General features: G+C 45.4%; 1 protein-coding gene across 1 annotated transcript; it reads left to right on the plus strand.

The window, feature by feature from the left end:
• Positions 1-5887: 5887 nt before the first annotated feature.
• LOC133610058 (serine/threonine-protein kinase SBK1) lies at positions 5888-14711 on the plus strand. Its single transcript, XM_061966119.1, has 5 exons — positions 5888-6064; positions 13097-13241; positions 13314-13516; positions 13588-13749; positions 13814-14711. The coding sequence occupies exons 1-5, from the start codon at positions 6059-6061 to the stop codon at positions 14441-14443; spliced, it is 1146 nt and encodes a 381-aa protein (XP_061822103.1). The 5' UTR covers positions 5888-6058; the 3' UTR covers positions 14444-14711.
• Positions 14712-20312: the final 5601 nt, after the last annotated feature.

The following is a 20312-nucleotide window of genomic DNA, read 5'->3' on the forward strand; positions in this document are numbered from 1 at the left end:
CACAAAATGGGGTCAGACCCCAGGCGGCTATTAGGACATGGGCGGTTATTTGCCCAAGGGCGTTTATTTGGTTGTATACGGTATGTTAATTTAGCCCTGGAAAGGGACAAGCGGTAGAAAATGGATGGATGGATGGATATCGTCATAGGTGAATGTAAAACGTGCATCCTTTTTGGTACATGCTGTAGAAGTGTCTTTCTGTCACACACACACACACACACACACACACACACACACACACACACACACACACACACACACACTAGTTATCATTTGGAACAGACCCGGCCCTAACCAATCTGGCGCCCTAGGCAAGATTTTAGGTGGCGCCCCCCCACATCGGCAGTGAAGTGTATATACTCACAAGAACCCGAATAGCTTTGTCTTTGACCTTTTTTTACTTACAACTATACCTAATATTTAAAGGGGTGGAAAAGTGACTATTACCTGCAGGGCAAACATTAGCTAACCAGAAGGCAATAACAATGTAAACAAAAAACACCTGCTTAAAAGATCTAATACAAATGTCCCTGAGGAATGTAAGGTGGGAGTACTGTAATTACCTAACGTTACATTATTATTTTCCATAACAATTTAGCCCCCTCCACAATATTAACCCGACGTTAAAACAGAACTAGCTATTTATTGATTAGCAATTGCCGAATCATGTAACATTAGCTTAATGCTAAAAAGCCAGGTTACTATCACATTCTGTAACAGACAAATAATTTCATGTAGGCTAACGTTACCTACCTGCTACCTCTGTCTTTTCTCGTTTCTCCTCCTCTTCTTTTCTCTTTTTTCTTCCCTGGGCACCTGACAGTTTTGGCCGTTTTGACATCTTGTGTTGATTTTTTGATGTGGTGACGTCCAAAAAGAGTCATGATACGGAAAGGGAGGGGGCGCACCGTGCGGGGGGAGGAGGGGAGGCGTAATGTTGTAACAAATAATATTTCTATTAAATAGGCTTTACTTTGCATTTTAATTAACGTGGGATTATGTTTTGTATTTAGAAATAATAGTACCAACTTTTTTTTTCTCCAACATTTGTGGCACTGGCGTGGCGCCCCCTGATGGACGGCGCCCTTAGCATTTGCCTATACGGCCTATGCCACGGGCCGGCCCTGATTTGGAATGGGGACCAAGTTTTTGCTCATCACTTGTGGGGACCACCCTTTCTACAGGTTGTGGAGGCATAAACAAAATGGTGTAAAATGGCCACTGCCCAGTTAGCTCATACACGTCTTTAAATCTCTGGATTGATGAAGTAATGTGCGGATCATTTTTACTGGGGACCCTGGGGAAAAAGAGTTAATATGGTTCATGGGGACCAAATTTAAATAATTTTGCATAATTCACACAAATTTGTACGTGACTACTGAGGACCATTTAAAAAATAAAAAAAAATAAAAAAGTTCTAATTAAATATGACACAGCGCCCCCCGCGACCCCAAAGGGAATAAGCGGTAGAAAATGGATGGATGGATGGATGATCCTCAGAATCATTTAAAAAAGTTTCCCTTTAGGGGACCTGTTTTTTTGTCCCCATACCGTCAGTGGTCCCCTAAAGGGGACACACACACAATTACTACAGTTGTAGTACCATGAAATACATCAGTCACAAGTTTTTTCACTTAATACTTATCTTACTCCAGTAATTATTTGGATGACTACTTTTTACTTGTATTATTACTCTAAAGCAGGGGTGTCAAACTCATTTTCACTGAGGGCCACATGGCAGTATCGGCTGCTTTCAGAGGGGCGTTTTTTTAAAATTAATTTACATTATGCATGCGGGTAATAACCTGTGATTGTGTGTGTCGAAATGCATATGCATTTGATAATTCGATTTTTTTATGTACAACTTGCTTTAAAATCTTGAATAATGGTGACAAGCAACTGTTTGTTTTTATCTCACAAAAATAGCTTTGCAATACAGTACCGGTATATAATAATATAATTGGCATGATCAGATAATATTAAAGTTTAAAATATGCTTTTTTTTTTTCCCTGTCAAAATTGAAATAACGAATTAATTAAAAAAAAAATTTTAAAGTATTTTATTGAAACCCATTTTTTCCAGGCTTTCGCGGGCCACATAAAATGATGTAGCGGGCCAGTTCCCCCGGGCCTTGAGTTTGACACCTGTGCTCTAAAGTAACGATACTCTTACTTGAGTACAATTTGTGGCTACTCAATGAACCATCACCTACCTGGTCTGACCACACGCATGCAGGAAATAAACCACATTTTTGGAAAAGTGCCATTCCGTTTTAAATCCTTCCGTTATGCAGCAGGCATGCATGTTCCAACTTTTGTGACACTTGTAGATATTTTTTTTAGTAACCATACTAGTAGTTGGTGGTGTTTTTGTACAGTGCATCCGGAAAGTATTCACAGCACTTCACTTTTTCCGCATTTTGTTATGTTACAGCCTCATTCCAAAAAGGAAAGAAAACACTTTTGTCCTCAAAATTCTACACACAATATCCAATAATGACAATATGAATTTAAAAATGTATTAAAAACAAAACATAAGTATTCACAAGGTTTGCTCAATGCTTTGTTGATGGACTTTTGGCAACAATTACAGCCTCAAGTCTTTTTGAATATGATGCCACAAGCTTGGCACACCTTTGGGCAGTTTCGCCAATTCCTCTTCGCCCATTCCTCCTTGTAGCACCTCTCAAACTACATCAGGTTAGATGGTAAGCGTCGGTGCACAGCCATTTTCAGATCTCTCCAGATATTATCGGATTCAAGTCTGCTCATTTCTATGGCTTTGAGGCATGCTACTGATTAATTTTAATTGTAAAATATTACAAGTCGATTTCCACACCTCCAAATTTGGTAATGAAAACTACAACTAAGATGCACGTTACGATCAAACAGCTGGTGTGTAATAAGTAGAATGCTTACAGTATAAACACATTGCGGGGCTCAACATGAGACTAGACTGGCACATTCAACAAGACTACTTGCCAACATTTTGTAGTGAGGTAAATTATACCGCATACAATTTTCTTATATGAATGTGAAGTAGCATGTATTTGTGTTTAGTCACAGAATCCTTTAGAGCAGTGGTTCTTAACCTGGGTTCGATCGAACCCTAGGGGTTCGGTGAGTCAGCCTCAGGGGTTCGGCGGAGGTCAAAACACACCCGACTCATTGTGTAAATAAAAACTTCTCCCTATCGGCGTATTACGGATACGTCAACAGCAGAAGTCAGACTGATTTGCAGGTGTGTAATTTGTTGTGAGTTTATGCACTGTGTTGGTTTTGTTCTTTGAACAAGGTGATGTTCATGCACGGTTCATTTTGTGCATCAGTAAAAAAAACATGGTAACACTTTAGTATGGGGAACATATTCACCATTAATTATTTGCATATTAACATGCAAATTAGTATCATATTGGCTTTTAACTAGTCATTATTAAGTACTTATTAATGCCTTATTCGGCATGGCCTTATTATAACCCTAACCCTCTAACCCTAACCCTAACCAAATAACTTAAATTAAGTCTTTGTTAATTAGAATATGTTCCCCATATTAAAGTGTTACCAACAACATATAACTTTGTCTTGAATTTGAAAAAAAACATTTTATTTTTCACTAAAGAAGGGTTCGGTGAATGCGCATATGTAACTGGTGGGGTTCGGTACCTCCAACAAGGTTAAGAACCACTGCTTTAGAGGATTATTCTAGTAAGGTCAAAAGTGCACATGTCCAGCACAAGCGTTCCAGAGAGTGGGTTTTTGCCGCCAGGACATTGAGGAACTTAAAGGACAGCAGTAGTTGGATTTTAGGAGCGATCATGAAAACATTAGCAACATCTGGTAAGAAACCCCCACAGGTAGAAGTAGAGGATAGGGGTCGGAGGTCACCTAACTCAAACTGATCAGAGGAATAATGTCAAGGAAAGCTTGAACCGGCCAGACTGGCCATCTAAAAGGCTAGAGTTAAGAACCCCGTTTCCATATGAGTTGGGAAATTGTGTTAGATGTAAATATAAACGGAATATAATTATTTGCAAATCCTTTTCAACCCATATTCAATTGAATGTACTACAAAGACAAGATATTTGATGTTCAAACTCATAAACTTAATTTTTTTTAGTCACTGTGGTCCGAGAGGACATCAGAAGAGATTCGGCCCATTCTTTCTCCGGAAAACTGCAGTTCCTGTCTGAGGCTCACTGAAGCAAATAAAGCGTTTTGTTTGACGATTCCTCTTGGCGTTTTCTTGGCTCATCACCCATCACACGACCATCAAATATACAACAGTAGCCTATGCATTACTGCCATTTAACATCTGAGAATGGCAATTGCAAGCAAAGTCTACTATTTAATACTTGCAAATGGACTTATAAGTATAATAAACAACCGGACCACACAGTTATTATAATCAGCTCATTTTTAAATGTCACATTAAAAAATCAATTAATCAATCTGTCATGTCTGTGTGATCATGTTTTGTTTTAGTCATGTTCGGTTTTGTTTTTGGACTTTTTGTGCACTTTTGTTTGTTTTGTCACCATAGCAACCATTAGTTTTCACCTGTCACGTCACGCACCTGTTTCACGTTTTGAGTCACGTACCTGTTTTCACTAATCATGTCTGTAGTATTTAAGTTCATTGTTTTCAGTTTGTCTTTCTGGCGACATCCGGATTCATACCCCTGTCACACTCTGTTTACCTCTGCGCACTTCATAGTCCATGCCAAGTAAGTTTTTGTTCATTAATGCCACAGTTAGTGTTTTTGTTTCATTGTTCACAGTTTCTGCCTATGTGCAAGTTTTGTTTTCAATAGCCTAGTTTTGTACCTCCGCCATTGTGCGCGCTTTTCGTTTGTTCTTTTTTGATATCCATCCATCCATCCATTTTCTACCGCTTATTCCCTTTGGGGTCGCGGGGGGCGCTGGAGCCTATCTCAGTCTACAATCGGGCGGAAGGCGGGGTACACCCTGGACAAGTCGCCACCTCATCACAGGGCCAACACAGATAGACAGACAACATTCACACTCACATCCACACACTAGGGCCAATTTAGTGTTGCCAATCAACTTATCCCCAGGTGCATGTCTTTGGAAGTGGGAGGAAGCCAAAGTACCCGGAGGGAACCCACGCAGTCACGGGGAGGACATGCAAACTCCACACAGAAAGATCCCGAGCCCGGGATTGAACCCAAGACTACTCAGTACCTTCGTATTGTGAGGCAGATGCACTAACCCCTCTGCCACCGTGAAGCCCTCTTTTTTGATATATTAAATAAAATATGTACTCACATTCCCGTCTCGCCCGAGCCAACTTTCCGTTGCCTTCAGGAAAAACAAAACCCCAGGACCAAGTCGTGACACAATCAATCAATGTTTATTTATATAGCCCTAAATCCCAAGTGTCTCAAAGGGCTGCACAAGCCACAACGACATCCTCGGTACAGAGCCCCCATAAGGGCAAGGAAAAACTCCCCCCAGTGGGACGTCGATGTGAATGACTAAAAAAATGACATTTTATCATCAAACAATTAACATTTATTAACAAAAGCACCGAAAATTGTATCGGGAAAAGCATATTGGTTTAAATGTGAAAAGGTACCCACCCCTAGTGATGGCATACACAGATTTACATCCACACAAGGATGGTTGACAGGGGGTGAAAGAGAGTGTGCCCTGTGCGTTTGTGCGTGTGTGTGTGTGTTCGTGCGAGTGTGAGTGTTCATGTGCGTGTGTGTGTGTTCGTATGTGTGTGTGCATGTGTGAGTGTTCATGTGCGTGTGTGTGTGTGCGTGTGTGAGTGTTCATGTGCGTGTGTGTGTGTGGGTGAGGAGAGATCATGTTGGCTAAAGTGTTGCAGCCTCCATCCTGCCGCTCACACACATTTTGCTCTTTGGCTGCAGAGAAGCTGGACTGACTGACTTTTGTGGTTCTGCTTTGAATGGTTCTTGTGGTTTATTATTTTTTAGTGGTTCTTGTGGTTCTGCTATCCAGCACGCCTGCAGGCGCTGAAGGGAAGACGCATTGTGGGAGGTTTTCTGACCAAAGAAAGTCGACAACGCGAGATGACGGTAAGAAAACTTTTAGTTTTAGAAGCCTTTTTGCTATCAATTCCCAGCATTTTGATGGTAGAGATCTGACAATGACAATGAATCAAGGTGAAAAAGTTAATTAGAAATTAATTGATATGCCACAAGGCGTTTTTACTTTGTGAGCGTACTAAAAATACACGTTGTTGATTGTGCACGCTAACAATGACTTGTGCGCTTACAAACGTGACGCGTTGACACACACTAAATATGTTGGACATTCTAAAGGTTCTTCCTTTCCTCGTTAACGTCGCCAGCTCGGAGCGCCAGCTTTCACTCTCCGCAAATACCATCTGGACGTTTAGGATGCGCCTCTGAATGTTGTTACATCACCTTACGTAAGAAGCGCCCGTAATAAACACGCTTTAGGAGGGAGACATTTTTAAAGTTTGTTTCCTGGACGAGAGCCAGGCACAACACAAACACACACACACACACACACACACACACACACACACACACACACACACACACACACACACACACGCACACACACACACACACACACACACACACACACACATTTATGTAACCTGAGATTCCCGCAAAGAGAAAGTACACAACTTGATGCTGTCAGTAAAACCTGAATAAGTTCACAAACTCAGTGACCTCATTTCTGTTTTTTCACCACATGGGTTATTTGTCCAACGTCAAAGGTGACATATCGTTTGTTTGTGTGGGTCACCGTTCAACTTCCCTGTGTGCATGAAAGTGTGCACTAATGGTGGACATGAGGACCCCTTTTTGGATGACGGCAGTCACTTTGATGACTCATCAAAATCCACATTTATTGCATCACTTGTGTACTCACGCTGAGTTTCTTGCTTGCAAAACAGTCAAAATGGTGAGTGCGCAGTGACGGACACTTGCCATTCTCAGTAGTCGTCATCTTGGCTCTGTAGTCGAAAGGGGAAGGATTAACTCGAGTGGTTGCAATTCACAATTAAAAAGGAGAGAAGAAGTGGACGTTGTTTCTGTTAAGTGTGGAACGACAGAACAGTATCAGGTTTGGGACAGCAGTGCACTACACTGTCAGAATTTGCACACTTAGCAGGTGCATAGTGTACATAAGTAAGATAATTGTTGTTTTTTTAAGCACATTCTACAACATTTTTGCCCTAAATTAAGCATTTTCAAGCACAAAAATGGCTAAATGAACTAAAAATATCAATAATAGTATAATATTGGCCACTTGATAACCGATCAGATCACATGGTTCATTATTAGGAGCGATAATGAAAACATTAGCAACATCTGGTAAGAAACCCCCACAGGTAGAAGTAGAGGATAGGGTCAGCATTACTATTGTTACATTCGGGTCGCATTGCTGCGATGGTGGTGATGTTCTTACGATGCGGAGAAGGACAGGAAGCTCCAGCGTGCAGGTAAGATTAGTTTATTCCATTAAAAGGCAAAAACATTTTTTTTTAAATGTGTCGCTCGGGGGGCGCAGTAAGCCACAAAGCAAAAACTTAGCTTAAAGGGGAAGTGCACTATTTGGGGAATTTTGCCTATCGTTCACAATTATTATGAAAGACATGATGACGGATGGATTTTTTAAAAATCATTCTAAATATTAAATAATCGTAAATAAAAGTCAGCTTACAGCGGAGCCAATGGGTGCGGCACTATTCCGCCCATAAAATCCAATAAATAGCCATCCAAAAAGCACCAACGCTACTCAATTTACATTTTGTGACTTGAATATTACCCAAGTATTAGTGATATTGTTATTATAAACGCTAACACAGACAAACTATCTATAGCGGCGATGTGCTCAATTCTGTGTGTCCCTATGTTTACATTATCGAGTGGTCTCTTTGCTCCCTGTAGGTTTATTGTAGATCATAAATCATGCATCTCACCTGAAAAATAGATCATTGAGAATATAATCCGACAAGTTGGGACACTCTGACAGCCGTTTCTGGCGAGGATGACACAAAAAGTGCTTGTCCTAATGACACTGAACACTCAACGGAAAACAGGTGTGATCGTTTAGTGTCTACGGCAACCAAAAGTAAACAAAAGGAAAGAGGGTAGGGAACAGAAACAGACTTAAACATAGGAAAAAAGCTCCGGAACATAAATCAAGACCTGACACGGCAACAGATCATGACAACTATATTGTATTAAAAGAGTGTAAAGGTGACTGAAGGGTGACATACTATATGTAGAAGTCTCTCATATTTGGAAGGTCGTAAACATTTTTTACTCCAGCTTTGAAAATATCCATCCATCCATCCATTTTCTACCGCTTGTCCCTTTTGGGGTCGCGGGAGGTGCTGGAGCCTATCTCAGCTGCATTCGGGCGGAATGCGGGGTACACCCTGGACAAGTCGCCACCTCATCACAGGGCCAACACAGATAGACAGACAACATTCACACTCACATTCACACACTAGGGCCAATTTAGTGTTGCCAATCAACCTATCCCCAGGTGCATGTCTTTGGAGGTGGGATGAAGCCGGAGTACCCGGAGGGAACCCACGCAGTCACGGGGAGAACATGCAAACTCCACACAGAAAGATACCGAGCGTAGGATCGAACCCAGGACTACTCAGGACCTTTGTATTGTGAGGCACATGCATTAACCCCTGTTCCACCGTGCTGCCCTTGCTTTGAAAATATTTAAAATGATAAATGGGTTGTACTTGTATAGCGCTTTTCTACCTTCAAGGTACTCAAAGCGCTTTGACACTACTTCCACATTTACCCATTCACACACACACTCACACACTGATGGAGGGATCTGCCATGCAAGGCGCTAACCAGCACCCATCAGGAGCAAGGGTGAAGTGTCTTGCTCAGGACACAACGGACATGACGAGGTTGGTACTAGGTGGGGATTGAACCAGGGACCCTCGGGTCGCGCACAGCCACTCTTCCACTGCGCCACGCCGTCCCTGATTTATAAATACTAATTCCTACTTTGCGGAAATTAATTTACGGGCCCAGAACCAATTAACAGCGATAAACAAGGGTTTACTCTAATGCAGGGGTCCCCAAACTACGGCCCGCCAGTGTCCAAAAAAAAAAAAAAAAATATTATTATTATTATTTTTTTTTTAATCTGTCCTTTGTAATCCATTTTCTACCGCTTGTTACTCTTGGTGTCTCCTAGCCGCTCAGGCAAATCATATTATCCAAAAATGCATTTTCCCATCGATAACGCAAGTGCGCGCTCTTTAAGTCAATTAGTGCGCGAGGAATATATATATCCATCCATCCATCCATTTTCTACCGCTTGTCCCTTACGCTGCCCCGGAATATATCTCTATATATATATATCTATATCAGTGGTTCTTAACCTGGGTTCGATCGAACCCTAAGGATTCGGTGAGTCGGCCTCAGGGGTTCGGCGGAGCCTCCGCCGCGGAGGTCAAGACACACCCGACTCATCGTGTAAATAAAAACTTCTCCCGATTGGCGTATTACGGATACGGCAACAGCAGAACTCACACAGATTTGCAGGTGTGTCATTTGTTATGAGTTAATGCACTGTGTTGGTTTTGTTCTTTGAACAAGGTGATGTTCATGCACGGTTCATTTTGTGCACCAGTAAAAAAACCTAACTTTGTCTTGAATTTGAAAAAAAAAACATTTTTATTTTTCACTAAAGGATTGTTCGGTGAATGTGCATATTAAACTGGTGGGGTTCGGTACCTCCAACAAGGTAAAGAACCACTGTGTTACGATCCGCTGCCCGGATCAGAGTTTGTTTATGTTTGTGTCACGTGTTTTCAGCACCTTGAGTTTAGTTTGTTTCTGTTGCCATGACGGCAGATTGTGCGCACCTGCCTCTGGTTAGTGTTCGGGACGCGCACCTGTTGCCCGGGCGCTAATCAGAGGGCTATTTAGTCTTTGCTCTGGCCTCACTCTGTCTGGCTTCGTAGTTTGTTCTCACACAACTGATGACGACGATTATTTACTGTTTCTTAGCTACTAGTTCTCACGCTAGGCTCTTTTGGTTTGCTAGCTCCCACGCTAGCCCTTTTGTTTATTCATCATATTATTTATATTTAAAATAAATAATTTTTCCTACCTGCAAGCTGTGTCCAAGCCGTCTGCATCCTTGGGAGAACCACACCCGCATCACTATGCGACCACGAGGTCACAGTACGAAGCCAGCAGAAAACAATTCTCCCGCACTGGCTAACGAGGAGTTGGACGAAGGTACGCTCATGGTGTTGCGAGCGATGGAAGCCGAGACGCTTCGCTATTCGACGGAGGAGAGGTCGAATCTCATGTGGGGACCTGGAGGCTCTCTTATCCCCATCGATTCCCTCTGGTCGGAAGACATCGCCGCTACACCGCAGTACCGTGCGCGCCGTCAAAGACGGAAGCCGGCCAGGAGGTCTTTCCCTCGCCGCCAAGACGCGCCGCTCCTGCAAACTCCTCCCCCGGACCGAAGCAAGCTATATGCAGCTCAAACTTCCCCTCCTCAGATGTTTGGCAACCCCATCGACCACTTTGCCAAACAGTTCTCCGATTGGGCTGTAAGTCACATGGACAGTTGCAACAGTAATGTCATGTCAATGGCGCCTCCCGAAGAGGTAACTCCGCCCACTTCTGATGACATCATTGAACAAGATTTTTTTTTTCCATCTTCTAATTCTTTCTGTCAGCCGATACCAAATGACTTTCATTGTAAGATAAGACATTATCAGGACATTTTTATTAAGTGTAAGTCTAGTCAGTCACATTCTGATTTTCAGACTCCACCTCCAGTGACTTTGGTTCCGCCCCCAGTGACTATTGCTCCGCCCACTGCACATATTTTTTCCCCCTGTGCTCCCACCCAATCTCAAGTGGGGGATGATAATAGTCAATTTGGACAATTTGAAGAAGAGTATACCCCCCTCCATACCTCCCCCCACCCACCCTTGAAGACAGTTCCAAACCGCAAAGAGCGCGTCTGGTATCCGCGTCTTGAGGGGGGGGCTAGTACTGGGAACTGTGCTAGTGCGGTGGCACAACTTCGGCGTGCTAAGCCGCAACCTCCTGCACGGCCACCGCCACCAGTTTTTCGGCGTGCTAAGCCGCAACCTCCTGCACGGCCACAACCGCCAGCTAGGCCACCTCCAGCTGCACCTCGGCTAGCACCTGTTCCTGCACCTCGGCTGACACACCAAGCTTCGTCTCCAGTACCTCCACCACGCCAAGCTCCACCATGCCAAGTTCCTCGGCTGGTTCCCACACCAGCGCCGGCTCCAAGGCTGGTTCCCACACCAGCGCCGGCTCCAAGGCTGGTTCTCACACCAGCGCCGGCTCCAAGGCTGGTTCTCACACCAGTGCCGGCTCCAAGGCTGGTTCTCACACCAGCACCGACTCCAAGACCAACCCCTGTCCCGGCTCCAAGGCTGGTTCCCACACCAGCGCCGGCTCCAAGGCTGGTTCCCACACCAGCGCCGGCTCCAAGGCTGGTTCCCACACCAGCGCCGGCTCCACGGCTGGTACCCACACCAGCGCCGGCTCCACGGCTGGTACCCACACCAGCGCCGGCTCCACGGCTGGTACCCACACCAGCGCCGGCTCCACGGCTGGTACCCACACCAGCGCCGGCTCCACGGCTGGTACCCACACCAGCGCCGGCTCCACGGCTGTTACCAGAACCTGCACCTGCTCCACGGCTGGTACCAGAACCTACACCTGCTTCCACGGCGACGACGTCTCCTCCTGCCTCCACGGCGACGTCGGCTCCTCCTGCCTCCACGGCGACGTCGGCTCCTCCTGCCTCCACGGCGACGTCGGCTCCTCCTGCTTCCACGGCGACGTCGGCTCCTTCTGCTTCCACGGCGACGTCGGCTCCTCCTGTTTCCACGGCGACGTCTGCTCTCTCCTCGTCTTCGTCTCAGCGACCTCGAGTGGTCTGGCTGCGCAAGCGGCGCTCTCGGAGGTTTGTTTATGGACGCCAGTGGCGCAAACAGCAGCGACACCCGAGACGTAGTCGTAGAACTCTCCGGCTGCTGAACTTCTGGCGCCACTCACGCCCACCTTCTCGGCAGCCACGAATGTGGCCTTTCCGTGGTCGCCCGCCTCGCCTGCGGCAGCGGCGTTCCACTCGCCGCCGCCACCTGACTCTTCCCCGGTGGATTCGGGGACACGTGGCCTGGCGACCCACCACCAAATCCTCCCTCCACCCTCCCTTGACTCTCGAACTATTTCTTGTTTTTTGGGTTCTAGTTTTATTTAGTGTCAAGGGACATCTGGAATCTGTCCTTTAAGGGGGGGGTACTGTTACGATCCGCTGCCCGGATCAGAGTTTGTTTATGTTTGTGTCACGTGTTTTCAGCACCTTGAGTTTAGTTTGTTTCTGTTGCCATGACGGCAGATTGTGCGCACATGCCTCTGGTTAGTGTTCGGGACGCGCACCTGTTGCCCGGGCGCTAATCAGAGGGCTATTTAGTCTTTGCTCTGGCCTCACTCTGTCTGGCTTCGTAGTTTGTTCTCACACAACTGATGACGACGATTATTTACTGTTTCTTAGCTACTAGTTCTCACGCTAGGCTCTTTTGGTTTGCTAGCTCCCACGCTAGCCCTTTTGTTTATTCATCATATTATTTATATTTAAAATAAATCATTTTTCCTACCTGCAAGCTGTGTCCAAGCCGTCTGCATCCTTGGGAGAACCACACCCGCATCACTATGCGACCACGACGTCACACACTGGTCTATATATATATATATATATATATATATATATATATATATATATATATATATATATATATACACAGCCCGGCCCCCGGCCAAATTGGAGACCCCTGATCTAATGAGTTTGGCACAGCAGTACACTACACTGTCAAAGATTGTACACTTAGGTTCTAAGTATTACTTCTTGAAGTTTACTAACAAAAATACTCTAAGTGAGACGCAGCAATTGTTGTGTTGTTATTGTGGTTACCATGGTTACCAGACAAACATGAGTATATCCGTTGATCTGGATTGCCTTACCAGTGTGTGTTTGTGTTTGTGTGTGTGTGTGTGTGTGTGTGTGTGTGTGTGTATGTGCAGGCCGCCACCAGGCTCCTGGAGGACATGTGTCACCTGAGCGCTCAGTCTCTAAACAGACTAGACACGGCGAAGCACTTCAAGGTGGTCAAGCTGCTAGGTCAAGGGTCGTACGGGAAAGTCATGCTGGCCGTGCACAACAAAAGCGGTGAGTGAGCTTGTCCGCCCCCCATCCCCCAGTCGTGGTAGCAACACGTCCACCTCCTCGTGTCCCCCTCAGGTACTCCCATGGCCCTGAAGTTCTTCCCTCGCAAGTCCACTCCCCTGCCGTCCTTTCTGAGGGAGTACAACCTCTCCTTGTGTTTCTGCACGCACCCGTCTCTGAGCCGCGCCGTGGGCATCGCCTACTTCACGCCCTCGCACTATGTCTTCGCCCAGCAGGCCAGCCTCTTTGGCGACCTCTTCGACATAATCGTGCCCGAGGTATTGGAATGCGGCCGCTTGCCTTTTTCTGCTCCCGTCCTAAAGCGCTGCTGCCGTCTTGTGTCCTTCAGGTGGGGCTGGAGGAGGACTGCACCCAGCGGGTGGTGTCGCAGCTGTGCGGCGCCCTGTCCCACCTGCACTCGCTGGGTTTTGTCCACAGAGACGTCAAACCTGAAAACGTCTTCCTGTGTGACTCCGCCTGTCGATGGGTCAAGCTGGGCGACTTCGGGATGGTGTGTTCACTGCTTAGCGTGCAGTGGTTGTTTTTGGCATCCACCTAATCTATCATCTCCGCAGGTGAAGTCCAAAGGCAGCAAGGTACCAGAGGTGTGGTATTGCTCCCCCTACTGCACCCCTGAAGCTGAGGTGGCCCGCGGCAACGTGGACAGCCGGAGCGACCAGAAGCCAGACAACAGAGTCCAGGTGAAGACAGACGAGGAGAAGAACCGGCGCCCGCGGGTTTTGTCTTCAGTGGAGCCCAGCACGGACACCTGGGCCTTGGGCATCCTGACCTACGCCATGCTGACCGGCACCCACCCTTGGGCTCAGACCTGCAGCGACTGCAGCTCTTACCTCAAATACCTCCAGTGGTTCAACGCTGCCAAGAGCCCTGAGGACGACCTGGACGTGTGGGCGGAGCCATCGCATCCGGACGCGGATTCACCGAAGGCGGACACCGGTGGGAAAGAACGCCCCCTCTTGGCGCCCCAGTTTGCTTGCTTCACCCCGTTGGCCCGTGCTTTCTTCCATTTGCTCCTTGACCCCAGCCCAGAGACTCGCGGGCGACCCGAGGACGCGCTGGCGTACCTGGGAGGGGCGTGGCTACGGGAGGGGGAGCGCACTCGGCTGGACGAGGAGAGGAGGAAGAGCAGAGGGAAAGGAGCCATGAAGAACGTGAAGGAGACGGAGGGGAGAGGACAGAGATGAAGTCATTGGTTATGGTTACTTGCTCAGAGGTGCTAATGCTAATTAACCTGTAGACCATGGGTGTCAAACTCTGGCCCGCGGGCCAAATTTGTAATTTCATTTGGCCCTTGAGGCGATATCAAATTAACACTAAAGCTGGCCCGCCGATCCTCCCGGTAGTCTTCCAAACGCCAGCCAGCCAGCTAGTGCTGGCCCAGTCACATAACATGTGCAGCTTCTGCACGCACACACATTAGAATGCAACGCATACTTCATCTACAGCGATACAGGTTACACTGAGGGTAGCCGAATAAAAAACTTTAACACTGTTAGAAATAAACGCCACACTGTGAATCCACACCAAACCAGAACCCTTTGCAGCACTAACTCTTCTGGAACGCTTCAAGGTGTGTGTGTGTGTGGGGGGGGGGGGGTTGGTGGTAGCGGGGGTGTATTTTGTAGTGTCCCGGAAAAGTTAGTGCTGCAAAGGATTCTGGGTATTTGTTCTGTTGTGTTTATGTTGTGTTACGGTGCGGATGTTCTCCCAAAATGTGTTTGTCATTCTTGTTTGGTGTGGATTCACAGTGTGGCGTGTATTTCTAACAGTGTTAAAGTTTTTTTATACTTGCACCCTCAGTGTAACCTGTATCGCTGTTGATGAAGTAGAGTATATTAAAGGTTAATTTGTTCAACCATGGCCCACGGCTTTGTTAAGTTTTAAATTTTGGCCCACTCTGTATTTGAGTTTGACACCCCTGCTGTAGACTATAGCAAAGCTTTGCATTGAACACTGCAGCAACGATACCTCCACCAAGGCTTCCACGTGTGAAATGGTGAGGATGAAAATGAATTAGATCTGGATTCATTCTTGAAATCCTGACCTAGGTTGCTGACGGCTGCTAGCTAACCGTCCATGCATAGGCGCCGATCCCCTGGGTGCTTCGGGGCCCCAGCACCCACGGACAATGCCGAGCACCCACGTGGGATTGATGGCAAATTCTTTCTCACCACATGCTCAGAAAAGTAGCGTCAGATTGACCGCCCGTCCGAGCACCAACTGGCAGAAATGGAGATCGGCGCCTATGTGTCCATGTTGTTGATTAGAAAAGTGTTGACAGGAAGTCCCACGGCCTCCTTGCACACATGATGCAACAGGTGAGGTTCTGTAGAGTTGTGCTGCTGGAAGGCCATCACGTCCTTGTCTGTGTCTATATTTGGATGTTTGAGGGCTGCTGGCAACTTTTCCTGGCCAGCGTATTCAGCCGAACACACGTCTGACTTCCCTGACCTCCTCACATTTGGCAGCTGGCTCGTTTGCATTCAGCTTTAGCGGCACTTTAGCACTGACACTTAGAATAGGAACAACTTTCTTAAAGAGTTTATTTATTTTTTTATCTTCTAGATCAGTGGTTCTCAAACTTTTTCACCAATACTTGGCTCTCTAAGTACCACCATTAAAATACATTTGCGCAGTAGGCTTAAATATTCATTGAAAAACACGGCAGAAGTTTTATATGACAAGTATATTTAATATTTTGGCCACTGTAACGTTACACACAGTTTGACTGTAACAGTGTGTTTTAATTATGTGATTCTTTCTATTTCGGTACAACACAGACACACACACACACACACACACACACTTAAACCATTGTGGGTGGCCCTGGGGGCAGGTGGGTAAAGTGGCTTGCCCAAGTACACAACAGCAGTGGCGAGGATGGCGGAAGCGGGGATTGAACCTGGAACCCTCAAGTTGCTGGCACGGCCGCTCTACCAAGCGAGCCACACCGTCTCAAAAATAAATGCACAGTTGTTTAGTTTAGTCTTTATTTGAAGGGACAATGCACAGAAACATGAAACTCAAAGACAGTTATGTTCTGTACCAGATTAAAGCTAAATAGCTCATTTCCACCTGCAGTACCTGGCTACCTAAATTAAAGGGATACAAAAATCATGCAATAAAATTATAACAATAAAATCATACTATAGCATGTAATCAAATTAAGAAAAGTCATAAAATTCCCTTTCATTGACACATACTTAATATACAATACAACCACACCCCATTTACATCATCACACAAAGACAATACATGCTGTTGTCATGATTTATAAAAACAACCATGATTTTAACAGACACACCTCACAATTTACAACAAAATGCTCTCAAGGATAAATATAACTTGTTGTAAACTCGATACGACATCTTTCAGCAGAGGCTCGCAGGTTTGAACCCTCGGCGTGTCCTGACCCACTTGACCAAATTCTAGTGTGGACCACCTCCAAACTCGATGGAGTTTGACCTTTGTTTTGTGCTCCTATCGTAACCATGACAACCTGCCTAACCGGGACTTTTATTTTGGAAGGAGTTCTTCAGGAAGTGCTGTTGTTTTGTTGGACGTACTCACTAAAATGCGACTAAAAACCAATAAAAGTGATTATATTATCTTTCTCACCTCTTCATCAAAAGGTTTTCTACAGAATGTTGGAGGCCTGAGCATCAGCTCCCTGCCATGTTGCAAGTGGAAGAACGTGGTCATGAATTAGCAGGCTGGTTAATGGCTGACACTTCAAAGCTCAGCAGGAAAGCTGATCCCATTCCATGGCCGGCATGTTAGTCGTCTCCTGACATCTCGGCTGAGAAGTTGCATGAAGGAGACACTTATGGGAGTCATACCAAGCCATCAACATTTGGACTTCTTCTCGGGGCTAAAACCACCCAGCATGAGCTGTGCAGAGGTGACAACGTGAACTTCCTGACCTAAAAATGTATCAATAAATCAAGTCATAATTGAGAGCATCTATTGAGCAAAGGATTCAAATTTGGTTGTCAGCAAAAGATTTAAAAAAAAACCTGTGATGGTTTTCATGTTTTAATTGGAACAAATTATTATCACATTTAGGGCAGAAATAAAGCATATAGAAATGTAGATATGTGTTTTCTTTTCTAATCTTGAAGTAATTCAAATCAAATCAAATCAAATCAACTTTATTTATAAAGCACATTTAAAATTTACCACAGGGGTAGCCAAAGTGCTGTACAATGAACAGGTTAAAAGATAAAACGAGTACCGAGCAAACACAACACAACACAAACAGAACACGATAAAAAATAAATAATTAAAATAGAATAAATAAAAACATAAAAACAGGTTCACAGCAGGTGTATTATGGGGCGCCATTGCAGAATGGATATCACTCAGTGTTAAAAGCCATGGAATAAAAGTATGTTTTTAAGAGAGATTTAAAAACAGGAAGAGAGGAGGCTTGTCTAACACTCAGGGGTAGGTCGTTCCAGAGCTTGGGAGCAGCAACGGCGAAAGCTCTGTCACCTCTAATCTTCAGCCTTGTGTCAGGGACCGTCAACAGCAGCTGATCGGCTGATCTTAAGGATCGGGTGGGGCAGTAAGACTGAAGGAGGTCGGAGAGATAGGTTGGCGCGAGGTTGTTTAGACATTTAAAAACAAATAAAAGAAGTTTAAAATTGATTCGGTAACGCACAGGGAGCCAGTGAAGGGACGCTAAAATAGGGGTGATGTGCTCACGTCTGCGGGTCTGTGTTAGCAGACGAGCAGCAGAGTTCTGCACGAGCTGCAGGCGGGTGAGGGAGGCCTGGCTAATGCCTACATACAGGGCATTACAGTAATCAAGACGAGTCGAGATAAAGGCGTGGATTAATTTCTCAAGATCATGTCTTGATAGAAGCGGTTTCACTTTCGCTATTTGGCGTAATTGATAAAAGCTTTTTTGAACGACGCTGCTGATTTGTTTTTCGAATTTAAAATCTGAGTCAAACTTTACCCCCAGGTTTGTGACACAGTCGCTGAGATACGGGGTCAGAGTGCCGAGGTCAACGTTGGGGGAGGGAGAGCGACTTGGACGGAACAACATAACTTCTGTTTTATCTTCATTTAGGCTCAGGAAGACTTTGATGTCGTGCAGGCAGTCAATAAGACGTTGAACCGTGTTATTTTGTGCCATGGGAAAATAAATCTGGCAATCATCGGCGTAAAAATGAAATGCAATACTGTACTTCCTAAAAATAGAACCAAGGGGGAGAAGGTAAAGCGCAAATAAAATTGGGGCAAGGATTGAGCCCTGGGGGACCCCATGTGGTAAAGGAGCTGTGGATGACATAAAACTGTCTACTTTTACACAAAAACTCCTGTCGGTTAGGTACGACCGGAACCAGTTGAGGGCGGCGCCCTTAATGCCCACACAGTTCTCAAGACGAGTGATTAAGGTGGCGTGGTCGACGGTGTTGAACGCAGCAGACAGATCTAAAAGCACCAGGACAACATATTTACCAGAATCAGTGGACAGGAGGATATCGTTAAAAACTTTTAGAAGCGCTGACTCTGTGCTGTGGAGGGCTTTAAAACCGGACTGGAACAGCTCAGTGATACCATTATCCTCTAAGAAGGGCAACAACTGACTGTAGACAACCTTCTCTAATATTTTGGAAATGTATGGAAGATTAGAGATAGGTCTGAGGTTAGAGAGGAGAGAGGGGTCGAGGCTGGGTTTTTTAAGTAGAGGTCGTACCACTGCATGTTTAAACTCTACTGGAACTATTCCAGAAGAGAGGCTACTATTGATAATGTTAAGGACACTTGATCCAATAGTAGCAAGTACCTCCTTAAACAGGCGAGGTGGGAGGGCATCTGCAGGAGAACCAGAGGGCTTCATATGACTAACTGTGTCACTTAAAAAAGAAAAGGACACCGGCTCAAACTGATGGAAAACAGAAGAGAAATGCAGAGGAACAGAAGGGTCATATGAAGGCTGAGATAGACTGGCTCTAGTTGACACAATTTTGTCAGTGAAAAAATTGAGACAATTTTCACAGAATTCACAAGAAGCATCAAAACCAACAGATTTGGGAGCATCAATGACAGTGTTAATAGTTTTAAACAGAACTCTGGGGTTGTTACAGTTAGAAGATATAATCTGAGATAGATATATATTCATTTCTGCTTTTACAGTCATCTGAAAGGAAAACAGGCTTTCTTTAAAAATGGCAAAGGACACATGCAGTCTGTCTTTTTTCCATTTTCTCTCTGCTCTTCTACATACGCGCCTGGCAGCCCGAGTGACGTCATTCAACCAGGGCTGAGGCGTGCCTTTAGAGCGGCGGCATTTGAAAGGCGCGATCGTGTCCAGTGTTTGTAAACAAATAGAGTTGAACCCAGAAACCAACTCTTCAGTATTCAGACATACAGAGGCTGCAGAATTATCATCACAAAGAGTCGAAAAAATAGAGGAGAACCGAGCAGGAGACGAAGAATTAAACATGCGAGAGCGTTGGGGCGGAGCGCACAATTTAACTGGACACTGCGTGGGAATATCAAACAAGATCGGCATGTGATCAGAGAACACAGCGTCGCAAATGTCCAAATTAAAAACACACAAACCATACGAGAGCACTAAATCGAGTGTATGCCCGCGTTCATGTGTAGAACCACACACAGACTGTACTGTAAGTTAAATGAGTCGATTATATTCAGGAAGCTCCTGGAAAGCGGCTCGTCTGGACAGCAGGTGTGAATATTAAAATCACCCACAATAAGGACACGATCATATTTGGGCAGGATATCAGCCAGAAATTCAGAAAAGTCAGTTATAAAGTCTTTGTGGTACTTGGGTGGTCGATAGATGACGGCACACAGGACGACATCAGAAAGACCCAGTTCAAACATGCACAGTTGGAAGCTTGAAAAGGAGGATTGTAGGCGGATCTGACGGCATTTAAAGTCATTTTTAAAAATGACTGCTAATCCTCCTCCTTTTCGACCGGACGGCCGTGGGGAATTAAAGTAGGAACACTCCGGAGGCAGAAGTTCATTAAGAGGGGCGGACTCACCGGCTCTCAGCCATGTCTCCGTCACACA

This window comes from Nerophis lumbriciformis, linkage group LG11 (genome assembly GCF_033978685.3).
Source record: "Nerophis lumbriciformis linkage group LG11, RoL_Nlum_v2.1, whole genome shotgun sequence".
NCBI classification, from domain to species: domain Eukaryota; kingdom Metazoa; phylum Chordata; class Actinopteri; order Syngnathiformes; family Syngnathidae; genus Nerophis; species Nerophis lumbriciformis.